Here is a 21,241-nt window from a genome sequence, read left to right as displayed (position 1 = left end):
GCCCGGCCGGCTCCGCCAGCGCCGTCCGCCCCGCGTCCCGGCCCGCCGCCCCGCCGCCGACATGGCGACGCGCTCGTGTCGGGAGAAGGCTCAGAAGCTGAACGAGCAGCACCAGCTCATCCTGTCCAAACTGCTGAGGGAGGAGGACAACAAGTACTGCGCCGACTGCGAGGCCAAAGGTAGCGCGCGGGCTCGGTGGCCGCTCGGCCAGGGACCTCCCGCCGCCGTGACCTTCCCACCCTCCGCGCCGGCCCTGACGGGCGGGCGAGCGGCCTCCGGCTCCGGCCCCGGCCGGGGTCGCCGCCTCAGCCTGCGGCTCCGAGCAGGGCTCGCGGCGCCGCCACCGCCTCGGGGCGCCGGCGGGGCGGTGCTGATGGAGGGGGCTAAGGGGAGTCCTCCTGCCTCAGCCTCAGTTGCTCCGTGGGTGGAGCCGCCCTTAGGTCCCCGACTCCCGGCTCCCCGACCCTCCCGCGTGACCGCGTCCTCCCTTTCCCCAGTGGTGCGGTGTCCCAGATGGAGCCCTACCTGCCTGCCCACCTGACAGCCTTTGCACAGGGCGTTTACTTCTGTTTCTGAAAAAAGAAAAAAAAATAAAAAGGACGGTGTGTTTTGGGGGTGATGTGAAATGTCACTGCCTAAAGTAATGGAGAAAGGTTCTTCGTTGTTTGTAGCCCTGTATGACATCTACACATACATGTATTTTCTACTCAGGATGTTAACAGTGAAGAGGAATTTGGTTGCATGTGTTGTGTGGAAAGTGGGCTAATGTTCATGCACAGTTCAGTCGTTAGCTTCTCCCAGACGACCCATTGGAGAATATGTGGATGCTGGTTTGTCCGCTTCCTAAATGTGGAAGGTCCATTTTAAAGATACAGAGATGAAAAAGCCGCACTAATTTTAGTTCAGTTGGAGGTCTCTGCTCGAGCCTTTGAAATAGATGCACTATTTTTAGCTGGTAATGTTTTGTTTGGAGATGTGATTTATTTTCAGTGTCTTGCAAGTAATATCATGGAGAGGCATGTTGAAGATTAAACAAAACTCGTATATTAGGAAAATATTTAATTGGAAGTACATTTGTTTGATTATTCTCTGGGGAATAGGTAGTTGCTCAGAGCTGGGACAATCATTGGGAATGCTGCTTAACATTTCTGTACTACTTAACATACTTTTCTTGGGGTTTTACTGTTTTCTCTCAGCACTAGGCAGTAGGCTGGTGGTATTTGAATAAATTGAGTCTATGACATCAGCATTATCTCTGTCACAGCAGGTATTGGCGTACTGGAAGAATCACATGTACGTACTTTAATTAGAAATTTTACGAAGCACTCTTGAATATTATAGTAACTTGACTGAGTCAACTGTATAGTTATCCTGTGTGATCCTTAGGCAAGGCATGGCTGATCTTTGTAGTAATGTTTATTTACTCGCTTGCTACTTGATTCTGCTGTGGTTATTTAGAAATGCTGTTCTGCATTGAAGCTCATTTACTTGCTTATCTCTTTACTTGTAAAACACTCAGAAATGGGTTGCCAGAACCTAAGAAAAAGAAACAGGCTACAGTTAATTTACATTTTATCATCTTGAGTCATAGCATAGTTAAGTAAAGATGCTGGTAAATGTGAAAGCTGTGATTAAAGAGTAAGTGATTCAGTGCTGGAGGGATGGCTATAGGTTCAGAGCATTGGCTGCTCTTCCAGAGGACGTGGGCTTGATTCCCATCACCCACATGGCAGCTGACTCTTAACTCCAGGTACAGCAGATCTGTGCCCTCTCCTGGCCCCAGGCATGCCGGTTTTTCACAGGCACATGAAGGCCCATACACATTCTTAAAAAAAATTAACTAAGTCAGTAATTTCTTTTAGGTATAGAAGTAATTTCAAAAATTTCAAATTTCTTTCTCGAAAAAAGCATTGCAGAAAATCATATTTTCACTAAATGTGTTTACATTTTTTTTTATTTCCTGTTTTTGGGCGAGAGAAGGAAAATCACATTCTTCTTTAATTAGGTAAAGAAGTTTTACTTCTGAAGCGTGGGCCACAGTGTTACACTACGCTACTGTGTAACACTGAAGTCAGGCCATATATGTTGAATGAATGCCCTTTCATTTTGGTTTTGTTTAGTCGCTTAAACAATTTTTCCTTTTTTCTTGAGAAGTGGAGAAAGTGGGATAGACTAGTACCAGGAGCTCAAGGGTACAACTTGAAAGTTGTGAAATCTGTGGTCATGATTTAGGAAGATTATTATTTTTTTCTATTAAACCTAGAATAATGTTAAAATATTTTTGTAATTTATTGTTTTATTTGCTATTTCAAGAAATATTCACTGGTACAGCCATTTCTTACTTTAATTAGGCTCTCTTTTATAGGAGTGTCTGAGATGTGTGTGTCCTTACTGTGGGATCAAACACCAGTGATTTCTACAGAGTAGGCAAGCATTTTTCCACTGCTAAATCCCTCTCCTTTTTCTTCCTCTTCCTTCCTCTCTCTCCTCCTCCTCTTCTTTTTTTGAGATGGGTCTGTGGTCCTGGTTAGCCTCAGTCTTTGGATTTTTCCCATCCCTGCCTCCTGAGTATGCATTGAGGCACACTGAATAACTTTATATATTTTTGTAAAGTTTTTGTGCCTTTGGTATGGGCAAGCCCATTATGGTTTATTCTTATAGTAGAATCCTTGGCTTTTTGTATGATTTTGGATCTGTTGTTATAGATGTCAATAACTGTAATATATGTAGGTGGTAAAGGTCTGATTAAATGTACTCATTAAAGACATGATGAGGATCTTACAGATCAGTTACTGAGAGGGTCCATTCTGTGTATGTACCCATGCTTCCCTCACTGAACTTTTAGTCTGTCTTGAAACTATTTCCTAGTTAATTCTGTTTTGTTTTTTTTTTGTTTTTTTTTTTACTTTTTTTTATTTAATCACTTTATAGCCTGATGCCAGCCTCTTCCTCCCCCCCCCCCTTTTTAACTTTCAAAAAATGTTTCCCCTTATTCTTTGAGAACATGTACCTAAACTAAAGCTTAGGGTTAATGGTCACCCTGTTCTGTTACCTTATGGTAACTGACAGAGGCATGTCAGTTGGATTTTGACATTTTCTTAGTCACCAGCTTGTATTTCCGGTACTGATAGTATTAGTAAGGAAGGAGGACATGATGGCACAGGTGCTGGTTCCTGCTGCTGATCCTGTTCATCAATACTACAACTGGAAAGTTAGAAATGCCAGATGGAGCTGCCCATCTCTGCTGTCTCTGGTTCTAGGAGGTTAAAAGCAGTTCTCATGGTTATTAATTGATGGCAGTATGGGTTGTGAGGAGATGAAGTTCCTTTGCCATCTTAAATTTAGTTTTCAGAATTTAAAGCTTTGTCCATAAGTAATACTGGTTCTGATTATTTTAAATATATAAAACTCAGATTGAAAATGATTCTATTGCTCTGTAAGTTTAGTATTCAGAGGGCACACAGCTTGCTTAAATCAACACTTCTTTATTCCACAGGTCTTGAGGACAGTTGAGCACTGGATTAGATTTGGGACAGAAACATTTATAAGGCTGAAAGAAGTGTGTTTAATGGAGACTGAATATTCGTCAACAAATGATTCTGAAAGTGTGCTAAGTGTAAGAGCAGCAGCTATAAGAAGCAGCCTTCTGTTTCTTTCTAGCTCTGTCCCTGACCTTTGCTCACTGACTCTTGTTGATTCCTAGAGTGCTTGCAGTAGTCCTATCCACGAGCCTTCTGGCTTTTTGTTGTTCAGCTTTTCCTGTTTTTACATTTTGCTTAAATGTTCTTTTGAGGGAAGTAGCTTCTCTTCATCCTCCCAGACTGTGTTAAGCTTTTATTTGTACAATTGAGACACTGTCCTAAATATTACTTACCACAGTTATAATTAGACAATACTGAAGTAACGATTGGGCACTCCATATTTTCATTGAATTACAGTTTTGAAGGAGATCTTGTTCATCTTGCTCAGAGTAGTTTCCTCAACCCTAAGCACTGTGAATGACATTTGGTAGGTAAATGGAATTCAACAAATATGTTTTGTTTGTGTTAATAAATGGGAGGATGAGCACAGAGTCAGTGACAGGAGCTGGTTGTGTGAATGAGAGTACATCTGTAAAAGGGAGTAGCATTTGGAGTAACCCTGTGACTCACAATAGACTTGTGAGTTGAAGGTACGGTGGGCTTTCACTAGCTAGAGCAAGAATCAAAGGGCACAGCTGTCTATACACAGGGTATGGTATATGAAAGGTAGAAGTGGTTTCTGTATGGCCATTTTATTTTGGTGAGCTGTCTTTAACTGTGATCGGATGTGGTAGAGATGGTAGGGGAGTTACTGAGTGAGGTGATGTTTACTAGTAGTCAAAGGATGAGGGTGAGAGGATGGTGCTTCATGTAATGCCACTTTAGGCGCCAGGGAGTAGAGCAGGGAACAGAGCAACTGTATCTCTTTTTCATTAGGGACTTAAGGAATCATTGAAAGAACTGCAGGAAGTAAAACTCAGGAGTCGTTTCTGGAGTTTCACTTGCAAGGCCGCCCTTTCTTCCCTTGTTGCTGTTGCCTGACTGCCATGGTTGTTTTCCCTCTCAACAATGGGTGAGTAGGTGGGAAGACTGAGATCCTGTCTGTTACAGTTTTGTCAGTTGTTTCTGCTATAGAGGCATGCCTCATGGTACACTTGTGCTTTTGATGTGCTTGTAATTGGCTGGATCTAATCTGTTCAGACACCTTGTGTTTTGCGGAGTCCTTTCACTTTCTAATCTCTTCAGAGAGTACAAGCAGCTGAGCCCATTTGCTTGAAAGAGTTAACCAGGGCTTAGAGAACATGCTTAGTGTGTTTGTTATTTTTGACTTGCTAGAGACAACTCCTCTAAAGTTCAGTAAAAGGAACTTTTACTGAAAAGTTTACCTAAGAAGCTGATGTTTATGCTTACAGAATTAATTTATATACACAGGTGTGTGATTATATTTCATTTAAAAAAGTTGTCAATCTGAAAGTTCCTTCAAACGCTGAATCTTAGTCTTTGTGGATGTGTTGTTTTTAGGATTCTGCTGATCTTGAGGCTTTCTCTGTGCAGATCCCTTGGAGCAGAGCTGGAATGGAAACCACTGGCCTCTCTCTGACATTATTTTAAAACTTGAACTTTTTTCCTCCTAACTTTTTGCCCCTCACAATTATTTACAATATTCTTTTATTATTTGACTTCATCGATGGAGAATTACATTTCAGTAGCTTTTTTTTTTTGTAAAACGCACCCACACATTCTCACACACATACCCGCCCACTCTCTCAAAGACACACACACACTCACAGACACTCACACACACACTCTCACACACTCTCATACACTCACACACACTCTCACACACTCACATGAATTTTCCTATTCACGCACTTGCACTCTTACAGTCTCTTGCATACTTTCTTATGCACACTCACATTCTAACACACACACACACACGATCCTTGAAGAATTTGAACCCTTCCCAAACTGAAATGTAAACCTCACTGACCTTTAAAGAACTTGAACCCTAGTTGTCACTAAGACTGTAAAATATTTGGTGTTCTAATTAAACTCAAGCTTGTTTTCTTTACTGCTAATGGTACCACTACTAGTGATCTTTTGCTGGATAGAATATAGCCATTTTTTTCTTAGTGTTCAGTGTTTTCTTAATGAAGATCAAAGAGACTTAGAGGTGTTTTCTTTAAGTTGCATTCTGAGAAAAATAGATTGTCCTCTCTCCTGACTTTGAAGAATTTATTTAATAGGTACAATTTTGTGTCAGGTCAGTGTTTTCTGGGCTTTGTTAATTTTCTGCTGCTATTACCAAATATTTGAGGTTCAATATTTAAAGGAAAGAGCACATAGCTTGAGAGGCTGTGGGCAGGGCCCCCTTATCTCTATCAAATATGGTGCATAATAGCGTATAGGGCAAGATCACCTAGACAGGAAGCCGGAGTGGGAGGATTTAGGTTTGCTCTTATTAGAACAACTCACTCTTACAGGAACTAATCGAGAGCTGGTGAGAACTGCCTTTGAAGGGGAGGGGAGCACTCCCAGTGACCTAATCACTTACTATAAAGGTTCATTTCTTTTCTGTGTTGAATATGTATATGTCTGTGCATTTGTGTGTGGCAGTCAGAGGTCAACTTTGGGTGTCATCTTCAGGAGCCATCTGCTTTGTTTTTTGAGACTGACCTCTGGGGCTTGCACATTTGGAGAGGCAAAGTCAGCTGTAGGGATTCACCTGTCTGCACCTCTTCAGTGCTAAATAAGCACACACCACCACACTGGCTTTTTACATGTGTGCTAGGGATGAAATTCAGGCCATCGTGTTTGTGTGCGTGAGCTACCTCCGCAGCTCAGAGATTTCATGTCTGTAAGGATCCACCACCTCTCTTCACATTGAGGACTAAGCTTTCAGAAAGAATCCTTGATGGATGGACTACATCCAAACCATAGCACACTGTTACGAAGATTAAGTACCATTCTAAATACTGTTGTTCCTGTTAAAGGTTTTTAAGTGTGGTCTATAAGCTAGTTAAAGATCTTAATAGACGTGAGACCCTTATCAGTTAATGTCAAATCTGTGATAGGCTGGCAGATTCATGGCATGTTTAGAGGTGAGTTAGCTCCAGTATAACTTAGGTAAAGTTAAAAAATAAAACAGTACATGTATATTATACAAATTGTATAATGTTTCTTCTAAGAGATGCTGTACATGCTTTAGATATATTACTTCTCAGATCAGCCTTTGAAGTGGATGCGCCTTTCATCTTATTTATTGAAGAGGAAACAGTTTAGAACCTAAGTAATTCCACCACTTATATATAGCCAAGAAGTGGTAGAGCTGGGGCTTTTTTTTTTTTTTTTTTTTTTTATGTTATTGGAAAAGGGTTTAGGTGACTACTATATTTGAGATCTTTTTTTAGGACCTGGAAATCAAAATAGGGAGCAGGTGCATAGAGCTCTAAGGCTCTCCTAATCTGCTGCTGTGCAGAAGAGTTGCCTGATTTACACAGTCTGTTCTTGCCTGGCAACAGAGAACTAGGATTTAGGGGTGGTCTCACTATGTGAAGTACTGAGTCTCTTACTGTTCCCAGAATATTTGTGTAAAAACATAGTTTTTGCTGAATACATTCCCCCAAGTAGTTTTTTGTTTGCATATATACAGGACAGCAGTGTCTGCTTGGCTAGAACCAACAGTGCCTTAGGCACTGAATCTCTAGTGTTGTTAGAGCCCACTGCTACAATAGTTGTTGCCAGTGTAATCCCAGTAGAAGAAAACTCCTTGCTCTTGATGTCCTTTGCTGATTGTGCTTGCTCTCTCTCTCTCTCTCTCTTTTTTTTCCTGTGGTAAGCCATAGCAGCATCAAATATAACTCCATGCTGAACTCTCTTGAGTTTTCTAGCAAATTGCTGAACCTGAGGGTGATCTTAGAGATCTCCCACCATAATTGGTAATACATATGTTCCAGTATATATCATACAGGGCATGTTGAAGTCTTCACGTATCTTCACTGGCTCTGTGGCCTAGTTTGTTAGCAAGAATACAGCCCAGAGGCTCGGGATAATAGGAATGTGAACAAGAATCAGGATTTAGACCCAGAAGATCTGGCCCTAACATCTTTCCTCTCAACGTTGCAAGTGATGAGATGATGGATAAACCACATTTTTTGTGGTTGACAATTTATAAGTGATGTAAAGGATTATTATTGAAATCACATCATCAGAAATTATTTCACAGATTATGGCCAAAGTAGAAAGTGTCTTCATTTTCATTTATATCTTTGCACATAGTAAAACTTTGCCATAGCTTTAAAATAAAATTTTAACTAACTGGGACTTTTGTTTGATCATTACCTTTATTTTATAAATTGTTTAACGTGTAGACAAATGCTTTACTCTTTTGCCTTCCTTATGACTTGTTTTATTTTTTAAAGTTATGTTTCCAGTTAAGTACTTGTCATCTTCCTGGATTTTTTTTTTTTTTTATTTGTACAGTGATGGAAGTTGAAAGAAAGTTAGATTGACAAAGCTAGATTTGAGTTCTAGCTTTGCCTCTGACATAGTAGTGTCTGCTTGTCCCTGTCCCCCTTGACCCTTCTGCTCCTCTATGGTCTCTGTCTTTCTTGAAACTACACCTTGTGTAACATCTGTTAGTATTTGCTTGTAATTAACACATTCTTGAAGGCTTACAGTAATTGAAGTTGAGGCTATGTCAAACTTTTGTACTTAAAACACATGTGCACACGTGTGTGTGCGCGCACACACTCACATTGCGCGCACACACTCACATTGCGTGCACACACACACACACACACACACACACACGGTTTCATGTAGTCCATACTAGGTCTAAACTGTCCTATGTCTTTAGATTGGATGTTTTGTGTGTGTGTGTGTGAAGGGGGGGGGGAAGGAAGGGGGGAAGAGGGAGGTGGACAGTCAGGCAGGGTGGTGGTGGTGAGGTCAGAGGTAGCTGTCTTTTGTCTTTAATAGTTCTTCATCTTAGTTTTTGAGACAGGATATCTCCCTGACTCTGGAGCTTGCCAATAGGTTAGACTAGCTGGAATTAGAGGCAGCTCTGCTGTACCTGGCTTTTTATGTGGCTATTAGTGATTTGAACTCATGAGTGCATGGGAAGGGGATTGGATCTGCTTCCTTGGCGTCATAGACAGTTATGAGCTATGCATGCTAAGAGCTGAATCCCACTCCTCTACAGGAGTATCAAGTGTTCTTAACTGCTGGGCCATCTTTCCAGTTCCTTATTATTATTATTTTTAATGGCACCAATTTAGTCTAGAGGTATACATTCAGATGATAAAGTAGCTTTATTTTTATTATTTTGTGTAGGTGTGTCTGTTGTGGTGTATGTTTCTAAGTGTGCAGGTGTATACATCTTTGTGGACATAGAAGCCAAAAGAGGATGTTAGTGCCTTCTTTAAGCTTTTTCTGCTTTATGCCCTGGAGACATGTTTTCTCACTGAACAGGATTCTTGCTGTTTAGGCTGGGCTGGTTGGCCAGCAAAGTCCTGATCTGCCTGTTTGTCTCCCCAGTACTACTTACAAGCACACAACCATACCCAGCTTTTTATGTAAGTGCTGGGATTTTGAACTCAGGTCTACATTTTTACAAATCAAGACCTCTTAATGAGTCATCTCCCTAGTCTCCTGAAAAACACCTTCTTTAAAATTATTTATTAGTTATTGTTGTGCATATGAGTGCTATGTTTGTGTGTGTATGTACCTGTGTAATGTGCTGAGGTAGCTGTGTGGTGGTCAGAGGATGCTTTGGTTGGTGGTTATCTCTTTTCACCTTTACATAAGTTTGTGGGATTTGTGTTAATAAACTCAGTGTCAGGCATCAGGGGTAAGCACCTTTACCTGCTGAACCGTCTTGCTAACACATCCCCCCCCTTAAAATTCAGTGTGTGTGCGTGTGTGAACATGCGTATGTATACATGCCATGATACACATGGAGAGATCGGAGGACAACTTACACAAATTGGTTACTTCTTTCCACTGCGTGTGTCTTGGAATTGAATTTAGGTCATTCTGAGAACTTTTGTTCAGAGTATGTAAAGAAATACTGTCAACTCCAAAGAGCTATGGAGCTGTACAAATTTTTTGCTTCTGTGTTACTAGAATTTTTGTTATGAATTGAATGCCTGACTTCCCAGGACTTAGAAATCACTATTTTCTAGAAATTCAGAACATGAGAGGTCAGCCTGGTGCTTTCACATGTAGTCGCCCATCCTTGAGCTTCTCTTCTGATTTCATTTGGTGGCAAGTGCCTTTACTCCTGAGTCATCTTGCTGGCCCTACAAGACCTTCTTTTACTCTAAATTTTAAAGAAAATGTTCATAGGTTAATATCCAGACCATGTGTATTTATTAATATCAGTATTTTCTACTTGAAGTATTAACTAGAGCTGTATTTAACTACCATAGCATTTAGTTGCAATGTTAGAGAATTTATTTAAAATTTTATTTTTTTAAACTTTAAAATTTTATTTTATTTAAACTTTATATAAAGCGATTTGAATCATGTGCTAGCATTATGTTCACATATGTTGAATGGTAAATGTGAGGATTTTGAGTGCTGCAAAGAAAAAGAAAGACTTTGTAGCAAACTTTCATAGTCTGTTCTCTGCCTACTCAACCAATTTTTAGCCTCTGTTTCACAAGAGCTCTAGGTGATTGCTTTAGGAGTGATTGATGATAGAACTTTGGATGTCTGATCTTGATCTTTTGTAAAGTGAATATTTCAAAGATTAGGGATAAGCTCAGGCTCCAGATTAAAAAGAAATAAGACAAATTCTGTGGGAAATAATATCCAGGATAATTTTATCTTCTGATATAAGAAAATCCCTAAGACTTAGAGTTTAGTGTCAATGTGTTTAGCTCATATATTTGTGCCTTTGAAAATTACTTGTGGTGTAGAATGGTGATGGTATCAGAAAACCAACAGAGCACATTTATTGATATAAAGTGATCACTGGCACATCCACTTCTTGTTTTGCAGTCATACACCATGGCACCTGGCTTTTGAACTTAGGTTTTTTTTTTTTTTTTTTAATAAAAGGTACTGCTTTAGGTGTATTTAAAATGGCGTAGAACAGTAATGAATATAGTTAAAACCAGTCATTCTTACAGCAATCACTTGAAAAGTATATACATTGAAAAAGTTATTTCACACTGTCTTTGCAGTGTTCATACTTATGTAGAAAACTCCAAGAATTTATTAAAAAGAACCATTAGAACCAAGAATTGAGTTTATTCAGGTTTTAGGAATCAAAGTAAATACAGAAAAATTAAACATATATAGTAGCAACAAATATTTTGAAGTAGAAAATTTTCTATTGATGGTGGCATATAGTATAAAAATTTTAGGATGAATTTAATAAAACGTGCAAAGCTTATACTCTGAAAACTACTAGAGATTGTTACAAAATAATAAATACATAAACCATGTACATGGATTATAAGACTTTTTTTTAAGGATGACAGTCCTAATCTCTAGAGCCAACATGATCATCTTAGTCAAAAGCATGGTTTTGTTTGTTTGTTTTAGGATTTAAAACAAAAGAAGTTGATTATAAAAAAAAATACAAAGAACTCTTCATAAATATAAAAAAATATTTTGAAAGGGAAAAAACTCTTGGTAGTTTGACTTCCTAGCTGTTGTCAAGACTGTGGTGTTGGTGTCAAGATAGATATAGAGAAGTGATAATCTGGAAATATACTCATTGTGGTCTCTTAACTAAAGTGATAGAAGTGACAAGGTAACTCAGTAGGGACAAAAATAATCTTTTCACATAGTAGCAACAAAATGTACTTTGAACTTTATAATATGATAAAAATTAAAATGGATCATAAAACTAAATTTGAGACCTAAAACTATAAAACTTTTAGAAGTGAACATGAGAGAAAATCTTTGGGCCCTTTAGGTAGGCAAAGTTTTTTTTTTTTTTTTTTTTTTTTTTTTTGATACAAAAATATGTTCTATAAAGATAAAAAAGTGTGTAAATTTAATTTTACTAAAATTAAAAAATTTTTCAAAAGGAAAAAAAATAAGGCAAGTCAGTCCTGGAGAAAACATGATAAGAATTTTAGCTCAGAATATGTAAAGAAATACTGTTTACTCCTAGGAGCTATGGGGCTGAACAGCTTTTTGGTTCTGTGTTACTAGAATTTTGGTGTGAATTGAATGGTTGACTTCCCAGGACTTAGAAATCACTATTTTCTAGAAATTCAGAACATGAGAGGTCAGCCTGGTGCTTTCACATGTAGTCGCCCATCCTTGAGCTTCTCTTCTGATTTTGTATGCTGTTTGAAGACAGGACTGTTGTTATCTTTATCCTTGACTGTCTGGAAGGCAGATCATATGTTTCTTAATCATGTACTTGCTGTAGCCTGTTTAACATACTAATAACTCAAGGAGTGTAAAACAATTAATTTGTAATGCCTTGTATGTGCAAAGAATCCCTGTATTATAGATTTGGAAAGATTTCTTGATTCTCATGGCTGTTTTGCCAAAATGAATTATTGCTTTGTTAATAGACAACTGGGCATTAGATGAAAAGTTTTCCTTTTGAACTATGGTTGTCTTAACTCTAATATGGCTGAGTAATAAGGCTGTTTTTGAAAATCTAACTGTTCTAAAGCCCTTCAGAGGGATGAGATCTTAGGGCAAACTGTTCTGCTTCTGACTTGGATAGAGAAGGATATGGGGAGACTCACAGTTTACTGGGGTGGATATCTCAGAGCAGAAACCAGCTGTAAAAAAAACGAAGTAGTAAATAACTAAGCGTCTATATTATGGTATAAATTATTTTTTTATTATCAGTCCTACCTAGCTGAGGTTTTTATACATTATAAATATTGACATTTAGACTATATTTATAATTCATACCAAATGTGGATCATTAGATATACAGTAGATTAGTGGCCATTTTATGTATATGTCACCTGAAAATATTTTAAAAGTAAATGTAATTATTTTTTATATTAAATACAGGTAATCAGAATTAAAAATTCTCATGGGTCTCCTTCATAGAAGAAGACTTTTAAATTTTGTGAGTTTTACCTCCAGGAACTCAGCCAGATTCATAAAGGGAATGTTGGAGAAACTTGTCATGCCTTCAGGACCTGGGAAAGGAACCACTCTGAAGTTCTGCATGCCAGAACACTCAGTTCTTAATGTTTTTCTTTAGGAGAAACTGTTAACTGAACCTAAGTTAATTGTTCTGGGGAAAGAACAATTATCCAGCTCTACCCTCCTCTAGTCATACCTATCGCACTACTGATTGGAGGTAGAAACTCAGCAAAGTACTTGTGAGGTATTGGAAAAATAGAATAATATTTCATGTGTCTTTGGATATAATATTTATATAAATTTAAAGTGAATTTGCTTAAAACAAATATATAACTTAATATACATAATACAATAATAAATAAAATAATAATAATAGTGGTTGAATAAACTTATCTAGTGTTTACTAAATTATTTTAATTCAAAAAGGTCTCATAGAAGAGTGTATCAGTCCAGGTAGCACCATACCAAGGAGTAAGTTCCTAGTGTGTCATGTTTTATTTTATCTATCTATCTATCTATCTATCTATCTATCTATCTATCTATCTATTTAAATTTTTTATTTAACTTTTATTAATTACACTTTATTCATTTTGTATCCCCCCATAAGCTCCTCCTTCCTCCCCTCTCAGTCCCCCCTCCTCCCCTTTCTGCATGCATGCCCCTCCCCAAGTCCACTGATAGGGGAGGTCCTCCTCTCCTTCTTTCTGATCTTTGTCTATCAGTTCTCATCAGAAGTGGCTGCATTGTCAGGGTTCTAGGTTATCTCCATGAATAGTCCTTGGTTGGAGTATGAGTCTCTGGGAAGTTCCCTGTGTTCAAATTTTCTTGTTCTGTTGCTCTCCTTGTGGAGTTCCTGTCCTCTCCAGTTCTTACTATTTCCCACTTCTTACATAAAATTCCATTCACTCTGCCCGACAGTTGGTCATCAGGCTCAGCATCTGCTTTGACAGTCTGCACGGCAGAGGCTTTCAGAGGCCCTCTGTGGCAGGTTCCTAGTTTGTTTCCTGTTTTCTTCTTCTGGCTTTCAGAGGCCCTCTGTAGCAGGTTCCTAGGTTGTTTCTTGTTTTCTTTTTCTTCTGATGTCCATTCCTCTTTGCCTTTCAGGATGGGGATTGAATATTTTAGTTAGGGTCCTCTCTTTTGCTTAGTTTGATTAGATGTACAGATTTTAGTGGGTTTATTCTATGTTGTATGTTTATATGAGTGAGTATATACCATGCCTGTCTTTTTGCTTCTGGGACAACTCACTCAGGATGATCCTTTCCAGGTCCCACCATTTACCTGCAAATTTCATGATTTCCTTATTTTTCATTGCTGAGTAATACTGTATTGTATAGATGTACCACAGTTTCTGCATCCATTCTTCAGTTGAGGGGCATCTGGGCTGTTTCCAGCTTCTGGTTATTACAAATAAAGCTGCTACAAACATGGTTGAGCAAATGTCCTTTTTGTGTACTTGTGCCTCTTTTGGGTATATGCCTAGGAGTGGTATGGCTGGATCTTGAGGAAGCGCTATTCCTAGTTGTCTGAGAAAGCGCCAGATTGATTTCCAGAGTGGTTGTACAAATTTACCTTCCCACCACCAGTGGAGAAGGGTTCCCCTTTCTCCACAACCTCTCCAGCATGTGTTGTCACTTGAGTTTTTGATCTTGGCCATTCTGATGGGTGTAAGGTGAAATCTCAGGGTTGTTTTGATTTGCATTTCCCTAATGGCTAATGAGGTTGAGCATTTCTTTAAGTGCTTCTCTGCCATTCGATATTCCTCTACAGAGAATTCTCTGTTTCGCTCTGTTCCCCATTTTTTAAGTGGATTACTTGGTTTGCTGCTTTTCAGCTTCTTTAGTTCTTTATATATACTGGACATGAGTCCTCTGTCAGATAAAGAGTTGGTGATGATTCTTTCCCAATCTGTAGGCAGTCGCTTTGTTTTGATGACGGTGTCCTTTGCTTTACAGAAGCTTTTCAATTTCATGAGGTACCATCACTCCTGTATACAGAAGACAAAAGGGCTGAGAAAGAAATTAGAGAAACAACACCCTTCACAATAGCCACAAATGACATAAAGTACCTTGGTGTAACCCTAACCAAGCAAGTCAAAGACTTGTATGAAAAAAATTTCAAGTCTCTGAAGAAAGAATTAGAGGAAGATATGAGAAGATGGAAAGATCTCCCATGCTCATGGCTTGGCAGGATTAACATAGTAAAAATGGCCATCTTACCAAAAGCAATCTACAGATTTAATGCAATTCCCATCAAATTGCCAACACAATTCTTTACAGACCTGGAAAGAAAAATTCTCAACTTCATATGGAATAACAAGAAACCCAGAATTGCTAAAACAATCCTCTACAATAAAAGATCTTCTGGAGGTATCTCCATCCCTGATCTCAAGCTATAATATAGAGCAACAGTTATAAAAACTCCATGGTACTGGCATAGAAACAGAATGGTGGATCAATGGAGTCGAACAGAAGACACAGAAATAAACCCACACAGTTATGGACACTTGATTTTTGACAAAGATGCCAAAACTATACAGTGGAAAAAGATAGCATCTTCAACAAATGGTGCTGGTCCAACTGGATGTATACATGTAGAAAAATGAAAATAGATCCATACTTATCACCCTGCACAAAACTGAAGTCCAAGTGGATCAAAGACCTCAACATAAAACCAGACACATTAAATCGGCTAGAAAAAAAAGTGGGAATACCCTAGAACTCATTGGTACAGGCGAAAACTTCCTGAACAGAACACCAACAGCAACAATCAATAAATGGGACCTCATGTTTTATTTTTGACGTGTTGGAGAATGAATCACTTTGCTTATGATTAGCAGGGTCGTCACTATACCATTAAGCTATATTCCTATCTCAAGAACTGAATTGTTTTTTTCCCCGAGACAGGGTGTCTCTGTATAACTCTGGCTGTCTGGAACCCACTGTGTAGACCAGGCTGGGCTCGAACTTAGATATCCACCTGCCTCTCTCTGCCTCTGTGCTGGGACTATAAAGGCACTCACCACTCTGCCTGGCAGAAAGTGAATTTTTAAGGTTACTCCTTTAAAAATTTAGCCGAAGGTTAGTTTTTTTGGTCCTTGAGTGTTCGTATTCAGGCTAGTTTCCTAATATAATTTAACTTTTGTTGGATACAGGGTCTCACTATTCAGCTTTGGCTGGCCTTTTTCTTCCTTTGTGGACCTGGCTGGTCTTGAACTCATAGAAGTCATCTGCTTCTACCTCCTGAGCTGTTGGATCAAATGTGTGTGCTAGCATGCCCAGCAGGCTGCTTTTAGAGTGCATTCTTTAGCAGATTAGTGACATAAATGTTTGTGTCTTCTGAATATGCTTAGGGGAAGTTTTAATTACTCTAGGATTAGCATCACTTTATCAACTCAAATGATATTTAAAAAGTTGGGAGGTTGTGCTCTTCTACATTCAGAAAGATGTAGAGACACACCAGATACCTAATATAACTTTCTGAAAAGAGGTTTTACAAAGCACAGTTATGGGAAATAGAGTATGTGCTGAGTATTAGATTACACTGGGAATTTTTTTAAGATTTGTCTCTTGGCTTGCCTTAACTGTTAACTTGACTGTGCTGGTTGGCATTTGTCAACTTGGCACAAATATAGACATATCTAGGAAGAGATTGGCATGTAGGTAAGTCTGTAGGGCATTTTCCTGATTAATGATCCTTATGGGGATCACTGGGGTTGGTGACACTGGGCTGTATAAGGTTGTATACGCTAGCTAGCTGACCAAGCCATGGGGATCAAGCCAGTAAGCAGCATTCCTCCAAGGCTTCTGCTTCATTTCTTTGTGTGTTTTGTTTTGTTTTTTTGAGACAGGGTTTCTCTATGTAGCCTTGGCTGTCCTGGACTTGCTTTGTAGACCAGGGTGGCCTTGAACTCACAGAGATCCACCTGTTTCCATCTCCCTGAATCCTGGGATTAAAAGCACGCCACCACGCCTGGCTCTGCTTCATTTCTTGCTTTGAGTGCCTATCCTGACTTCTTCACTGATGTGGAAGTATAAAATGAAATAAATGCTATCTTCTTCAAGTTGCTTTTGATCATTGTGCTTTATCATAGCAATAGACATTGACACAGCCTAGAGTTACTTGAAAAATCTTCAGTAGAGAAATTTCTTTATCAGATTGGTCTGTGGCCATGTCTGTGAGGGATTATTTTGATTGCCTTGGTTAATATAAAAGGACCCAGCTCACTGTGGGTTGTTCCATCTGGGCAGCTGGTCTTGGGCTGTGTAAGAAAGCTAGGTAAGCATGATCATGGCTGCAAGCCAGCCAGCAGGCAGCAGTTCTCTATGGTTTCCGCTTGGGTGCCTGACTTCCCTCAGTGATGTACTGTCACCTGGAAATAGGAAGCTAAATAAATAGTCTCCTCTAAGATGTTTTTGGTAAGTGTCTTTTATCATAGCAACAGAAAGAAAACAACGACAGGGGTAATAGTGACATTTTGGGCTTTTTCTAGAGATTTATAAATACAGGGGATTATTGATGCCTGAATTTAAGGTACTTTAAACAAAATGGAGTAATTATTGAGTCAAGGTAGAAGATATGAGGTATTCAGCTACACTGTATTTGTAATATATGGACTTTTTAATATAAGCTTATGCTGAATCACTTTTGAAATAGATAAACATTCTGAACACATTGAGAGTCTGTAAACATGAAACTAAAAACATTTCAGATATTGTTAAATGACTGATAAGACAATCTGCCTAAGGAGTAATTAAAGTTTGCATGTTGGCTCTTTATGATAAGCCCTAATCATTTTTGGATGCTGTGTCTGGAAAAGTTCTATTAGAAAGTACTCTAGTGTTTGTTAAATCATGTTAAAATGTAGCACTTGTTGCTATCTAATTTTATTTTGCCATCATTCTCTTTAAAGAAGATAATAAAAATGTATTTTGAAAATATACCACAGCATCTGTGGCTTATCCTTACTGTGGATTTTGTTCAGGGTTACTCAGAGAAGAACAGCCTTCCTTACCTGTGGATTTTGTATCCATGGTTCAGACCAACTGCAGATAAGAGATTAAAAAAAAAAGGTTTTAGTGTGCTAGACTTTTAATGTGTAGACTTTTAATTTTCATTATTAGCAATGCAGTATAATAAAGTCATATGGATGACTTTATATGGTATGGAGTATAAGTGGTTTAGGAATAATTTGAAGACTGTTTGTAAATTGTATGCAAATAACATTACTATTCATGGATTATAATATCTACTGTGGAAAAGGAGGGAAGTTTAGAATCAAACCCCTGGTGGTTCCATTTCACAGATACTTTCTGAACACCTAGTATCGATGACTGGGCAAGTTGAAGTTGTGTAAGTTAGGTGAATTCTGACCTCAAGAGTGTTATTTAGGATCTTCCACAGGGCATTTGCTTTGCTGTCCTTGCCTCCTTTTCCTCCTCCTTTTGTTCTTTTTCCTTCCCTTCTGTCTTCCTCCTCCTCTTGTTCTTCTTTACTTTTCTCTTTCTTCTTTCTTTCTCTTCCTTCCTTCCTTCCTTTCCCTCCCTCCCTCCCTCCCTCCCTCCCTCCCTCCCTCCTTCCTTCCTTCCTTCCTTCCTTCCTTCCTTCCTTTCCTTCTCTCTCTCTTTCTTCCTTCCTTTCTTTCTTTCTTTCTCTCTCTCTCTTTCTTTCTTTCTCTCTCTCTCTCTCTCCTCTCTCTCTTCTTTTCTTTTCCTTCTCTTTTTTGTTTTTTTTTGACACTCTACATGGACCAGGCTGGTCTTGATTTTGCAACAGTATTCCTGTCTCTGTCTCTCAAGAGGTGATGGTATTATATGTGTGCGCTACCATGCCTGCATTTATTTATTTATTTATTTATTTATTCATTTATTTATTTATTTATTTATTTATTTATTTATTTATCTATCTATTAATTAATTAATTTATTTATCTATCTATCTATCTATCTATTTATTTATTTATTTATTCATCTATCTATCTATCTATCTATCTATCTATCTATCTATCTATCTATCTATCTATCTATCTATCTATCTATTTTAGTCAGAAGAAGGGAGTCTTGGCCCATTTGACTCAGTGCTTGAACATCATCTTCTGCTTTGACTTCTGTCTTAATCTCATCTAGTGTCTTGATTTTGGCTGTCGTGCTTGTCTTCAGACTAGGACTCCTAGGTATGTTGCATCTGTAAGCAACAAGACCCTTCCAGAAACTACTTCTAGTGATTCAGAGATCACAGAGGAGTTGATGCTAACTGGCTTCTTCCCTGTGGCTTTCTCAGCCTGCTTTCTTTTTTTATTTTTTTTTACATTAATTACAGTTTATTCACTTTGTATCCCAGCTGTAGCCCCCTCCCTCATCTCCTCCCATGGCCCTCTCCAAGCCCACTGCTAGGGGAGGTCCTCCTCCCCTTTCCTCTGAGCCTAGCCTAATGGGTCTCTTCAGGACTGGCTGCATTGTTCTCTGTGGCCTCAGCCTGCTTTCTTATAGTATCCATGGTCACTGTGTGGAGTGAGGGGGCACCACCCACAGTGGGCTGGGCCCTTCCACATCAATCACTGATTAAGGAAATGTCTTACAGGCTTGTTTACACTTGACCTTTTGGAGGCATTTTCTCTCTTGAGGTTCCCTCTTCTCTCATACACATATGCTTATTCTTCTCTCATATACTACATCATGACTGCAGTTTCCCCTCCCTCCATTCTTTCCAGGCGCCCTTCCCCACACCTCAGCTCTCTCCCAGATCCACTCCTCAGCTTCCCTTCAGAAAAGAGCAGGCCTCCCAGGGATATCAACTGAACACAGCACAAGTTACAGTAAGACTAGGCACAAAGACTAAATCCTCATATCAAATCTGGGAGAGGCAAAGCCATAGGAGGAAAAGGGTCTCAAATGTACACAAAAGCGTCAGGGACAGTCCCTTGTCTCAAGAACACCAAGACACTCAACCCAATATCTATGCAGAGGACCTAGTGTAGACCCATGCAAACTCCATGATTTTTTCTTCAGTCTCTGCAGCACAGATTTCTTAACTATAAAGGGACCAAATGGAGGTTTCAGTTTTGCATCTTCCAAGCACAGAAAAAGGCACACCAGAGGTAGAATGCAATATAGACTGTGTAAGCAAATCAGCAGAATTGTCGGTGGCATTGTCTTAGCAGTTGCATCACAATGAGTGGAATACTTACAGCTTGGTCTGGAAAGAACACAATTCCTTAGGGCTGTTTAAAACTGAATCCCCTCCTCCTACCATCAGATGGAAAAGATGAATCAGTTTGTGAGGAAGTAGAGTCCAGGTGCTCTGAAATATGAGGGAACAATTAGGACATGATGTCATTTGAGAAATAGGGTAGTGCCATACTGTAGGAAACTTATGGTTATTTGCTGCACTGAATATTTGCTATTGGTGAGTATTTTTAAATACTCTAAAGGCATTTTAAAGTAATCTGTCCCTAACTGCTGGGTGTTTGATTTTTAACTTTTATGCCTATACTCATGACAGTAAAGCTTTATTTGTATACATGAGTACTTGCTTAGTGTAAAATCTAAAGTGTATGTTAATATTTATCAAATTTTAAAACTATTTGATCTGTATTGCCTTGAATATTCCCATCACTCGTATGTCAGCTGGGTAACCTGCACCTAGTCTGCTGTTGGGTTTCATATTTTTAATAGGATTTCTTGATTTGCTCAAGGAAATGATTATCTTACTATTATCTATTTACATCAGTTTTATGATTAAAAAGTTAGCATTTTGGTCATTTCTGTTCTTTTGTGATCTGTCCTTCAGTTTAGGAGGGAGAGTGCTTTATAATTGTTCATAATTTTGTCTTGTATGATCATTAACTACATTTCAAAGTTGAATAGTCATGTTTAGCCAAAAGCTGTAGTGTTGGACAATGTAAACTGTACAGCTCGTTTTTAATATCACAGAAATCTTAGTTGATTAGTATATTATAATTTAAAATTTTTATTTTATTAAGGCACATTCTCATAGAGCCCTGGCTGAGCTCATCATGTAGCTGAGGGTAGCCTTGAACTTCTGATCCACTTTTCTACCGCCTACTATTGCTTTTACTATGCTTCCAGTATTTTCCGGTTTTAAAATGTTAAATAAGGGTATAATTTTCATGAAATAACTACTGTTATTAATTTGTAATAAATTTGTTTCTTTGTCATGTATTCTTTTCACATACTGCACTTTCTCCATAATTAACGGAAGGATTTGGAGGGCAGTAGGGTAGAAGAAGGTTAAGATTTTGTTGTACTATGTAATTTACTTTAAGTTGCATCTATTTACTGACAGTTATACTTTTCTCAGAGTAGGGTATTGAGTATTTCTAGCATTTTGATTTTTTTGTTATGAATATTTGAGCTAGAAAGTAATGATTATACTTGAGGTAAAAGCTACATTTCCTTTTTGATGAATTTGGAATGAAAAGGAATGTGAGTCAGTACATAGAAAATCTAAGCCTTTATGACAGTAGGGAGTGTTAGTGTAGTCTGTATTCAGTTGGTTAAAAGGCTCTTAGACAGCTGATCCGGTTTCTGATGATGGTAATATTTTATAAAACTGTAGACTATCACAACTAGGGTGGACATTGATATAGTTCACCAGTAACTGAGGTTTTACTAATTACACTCA

At 38.6% G+C, this 21,241-nt stretch overlaps 1 protein-coding gene across 3 annotated transcripts in view; it reads left to right on the top strand.

Moving 5' to 3' along the window:
* The first annotated feature begins 6 nt into the window (after positions 1-6).
* Smap1 (small ArfGAP 1) overlaps positions 7-21,241 on the top strand; it is an 82,401-nt gene continuing 61,166 nt past the window's right edge. For all 3 annotated transcript variants that reach the window (XM_055606051.1, XM_055606068.1, XM_055606060.1), the window contains exon 1: positions 7-179. In XM_055606051.1, the coding sequence (XP_055462026.1) occupies positions 62-179 (118 nt within the window). In that variant the 5' untranslated portion in view covers positions 7-61. The remainder of the gene's footprint in view (positions 180-21,241) is intronic.

Source organism: Psammomys obesus, unplaced genomic scaffold (assembly GCF_907164565.1).
Source record: "Psammomys obesus unplaced genomic scaffold, mPsaObe1.curated_primary_1811, whole genome shotgun sequence".
In the NCBI taxonomy this organism is placed as follows: domain Eukaryota; kingdom Metazoa; phylum Chordata; class Mammalia; order Rodentia; family Muridae; genus Psammomys; species Psammomys obesus.
This window is presented reverse-complemented; position numbering and strand designations above follow the sequence as displayed.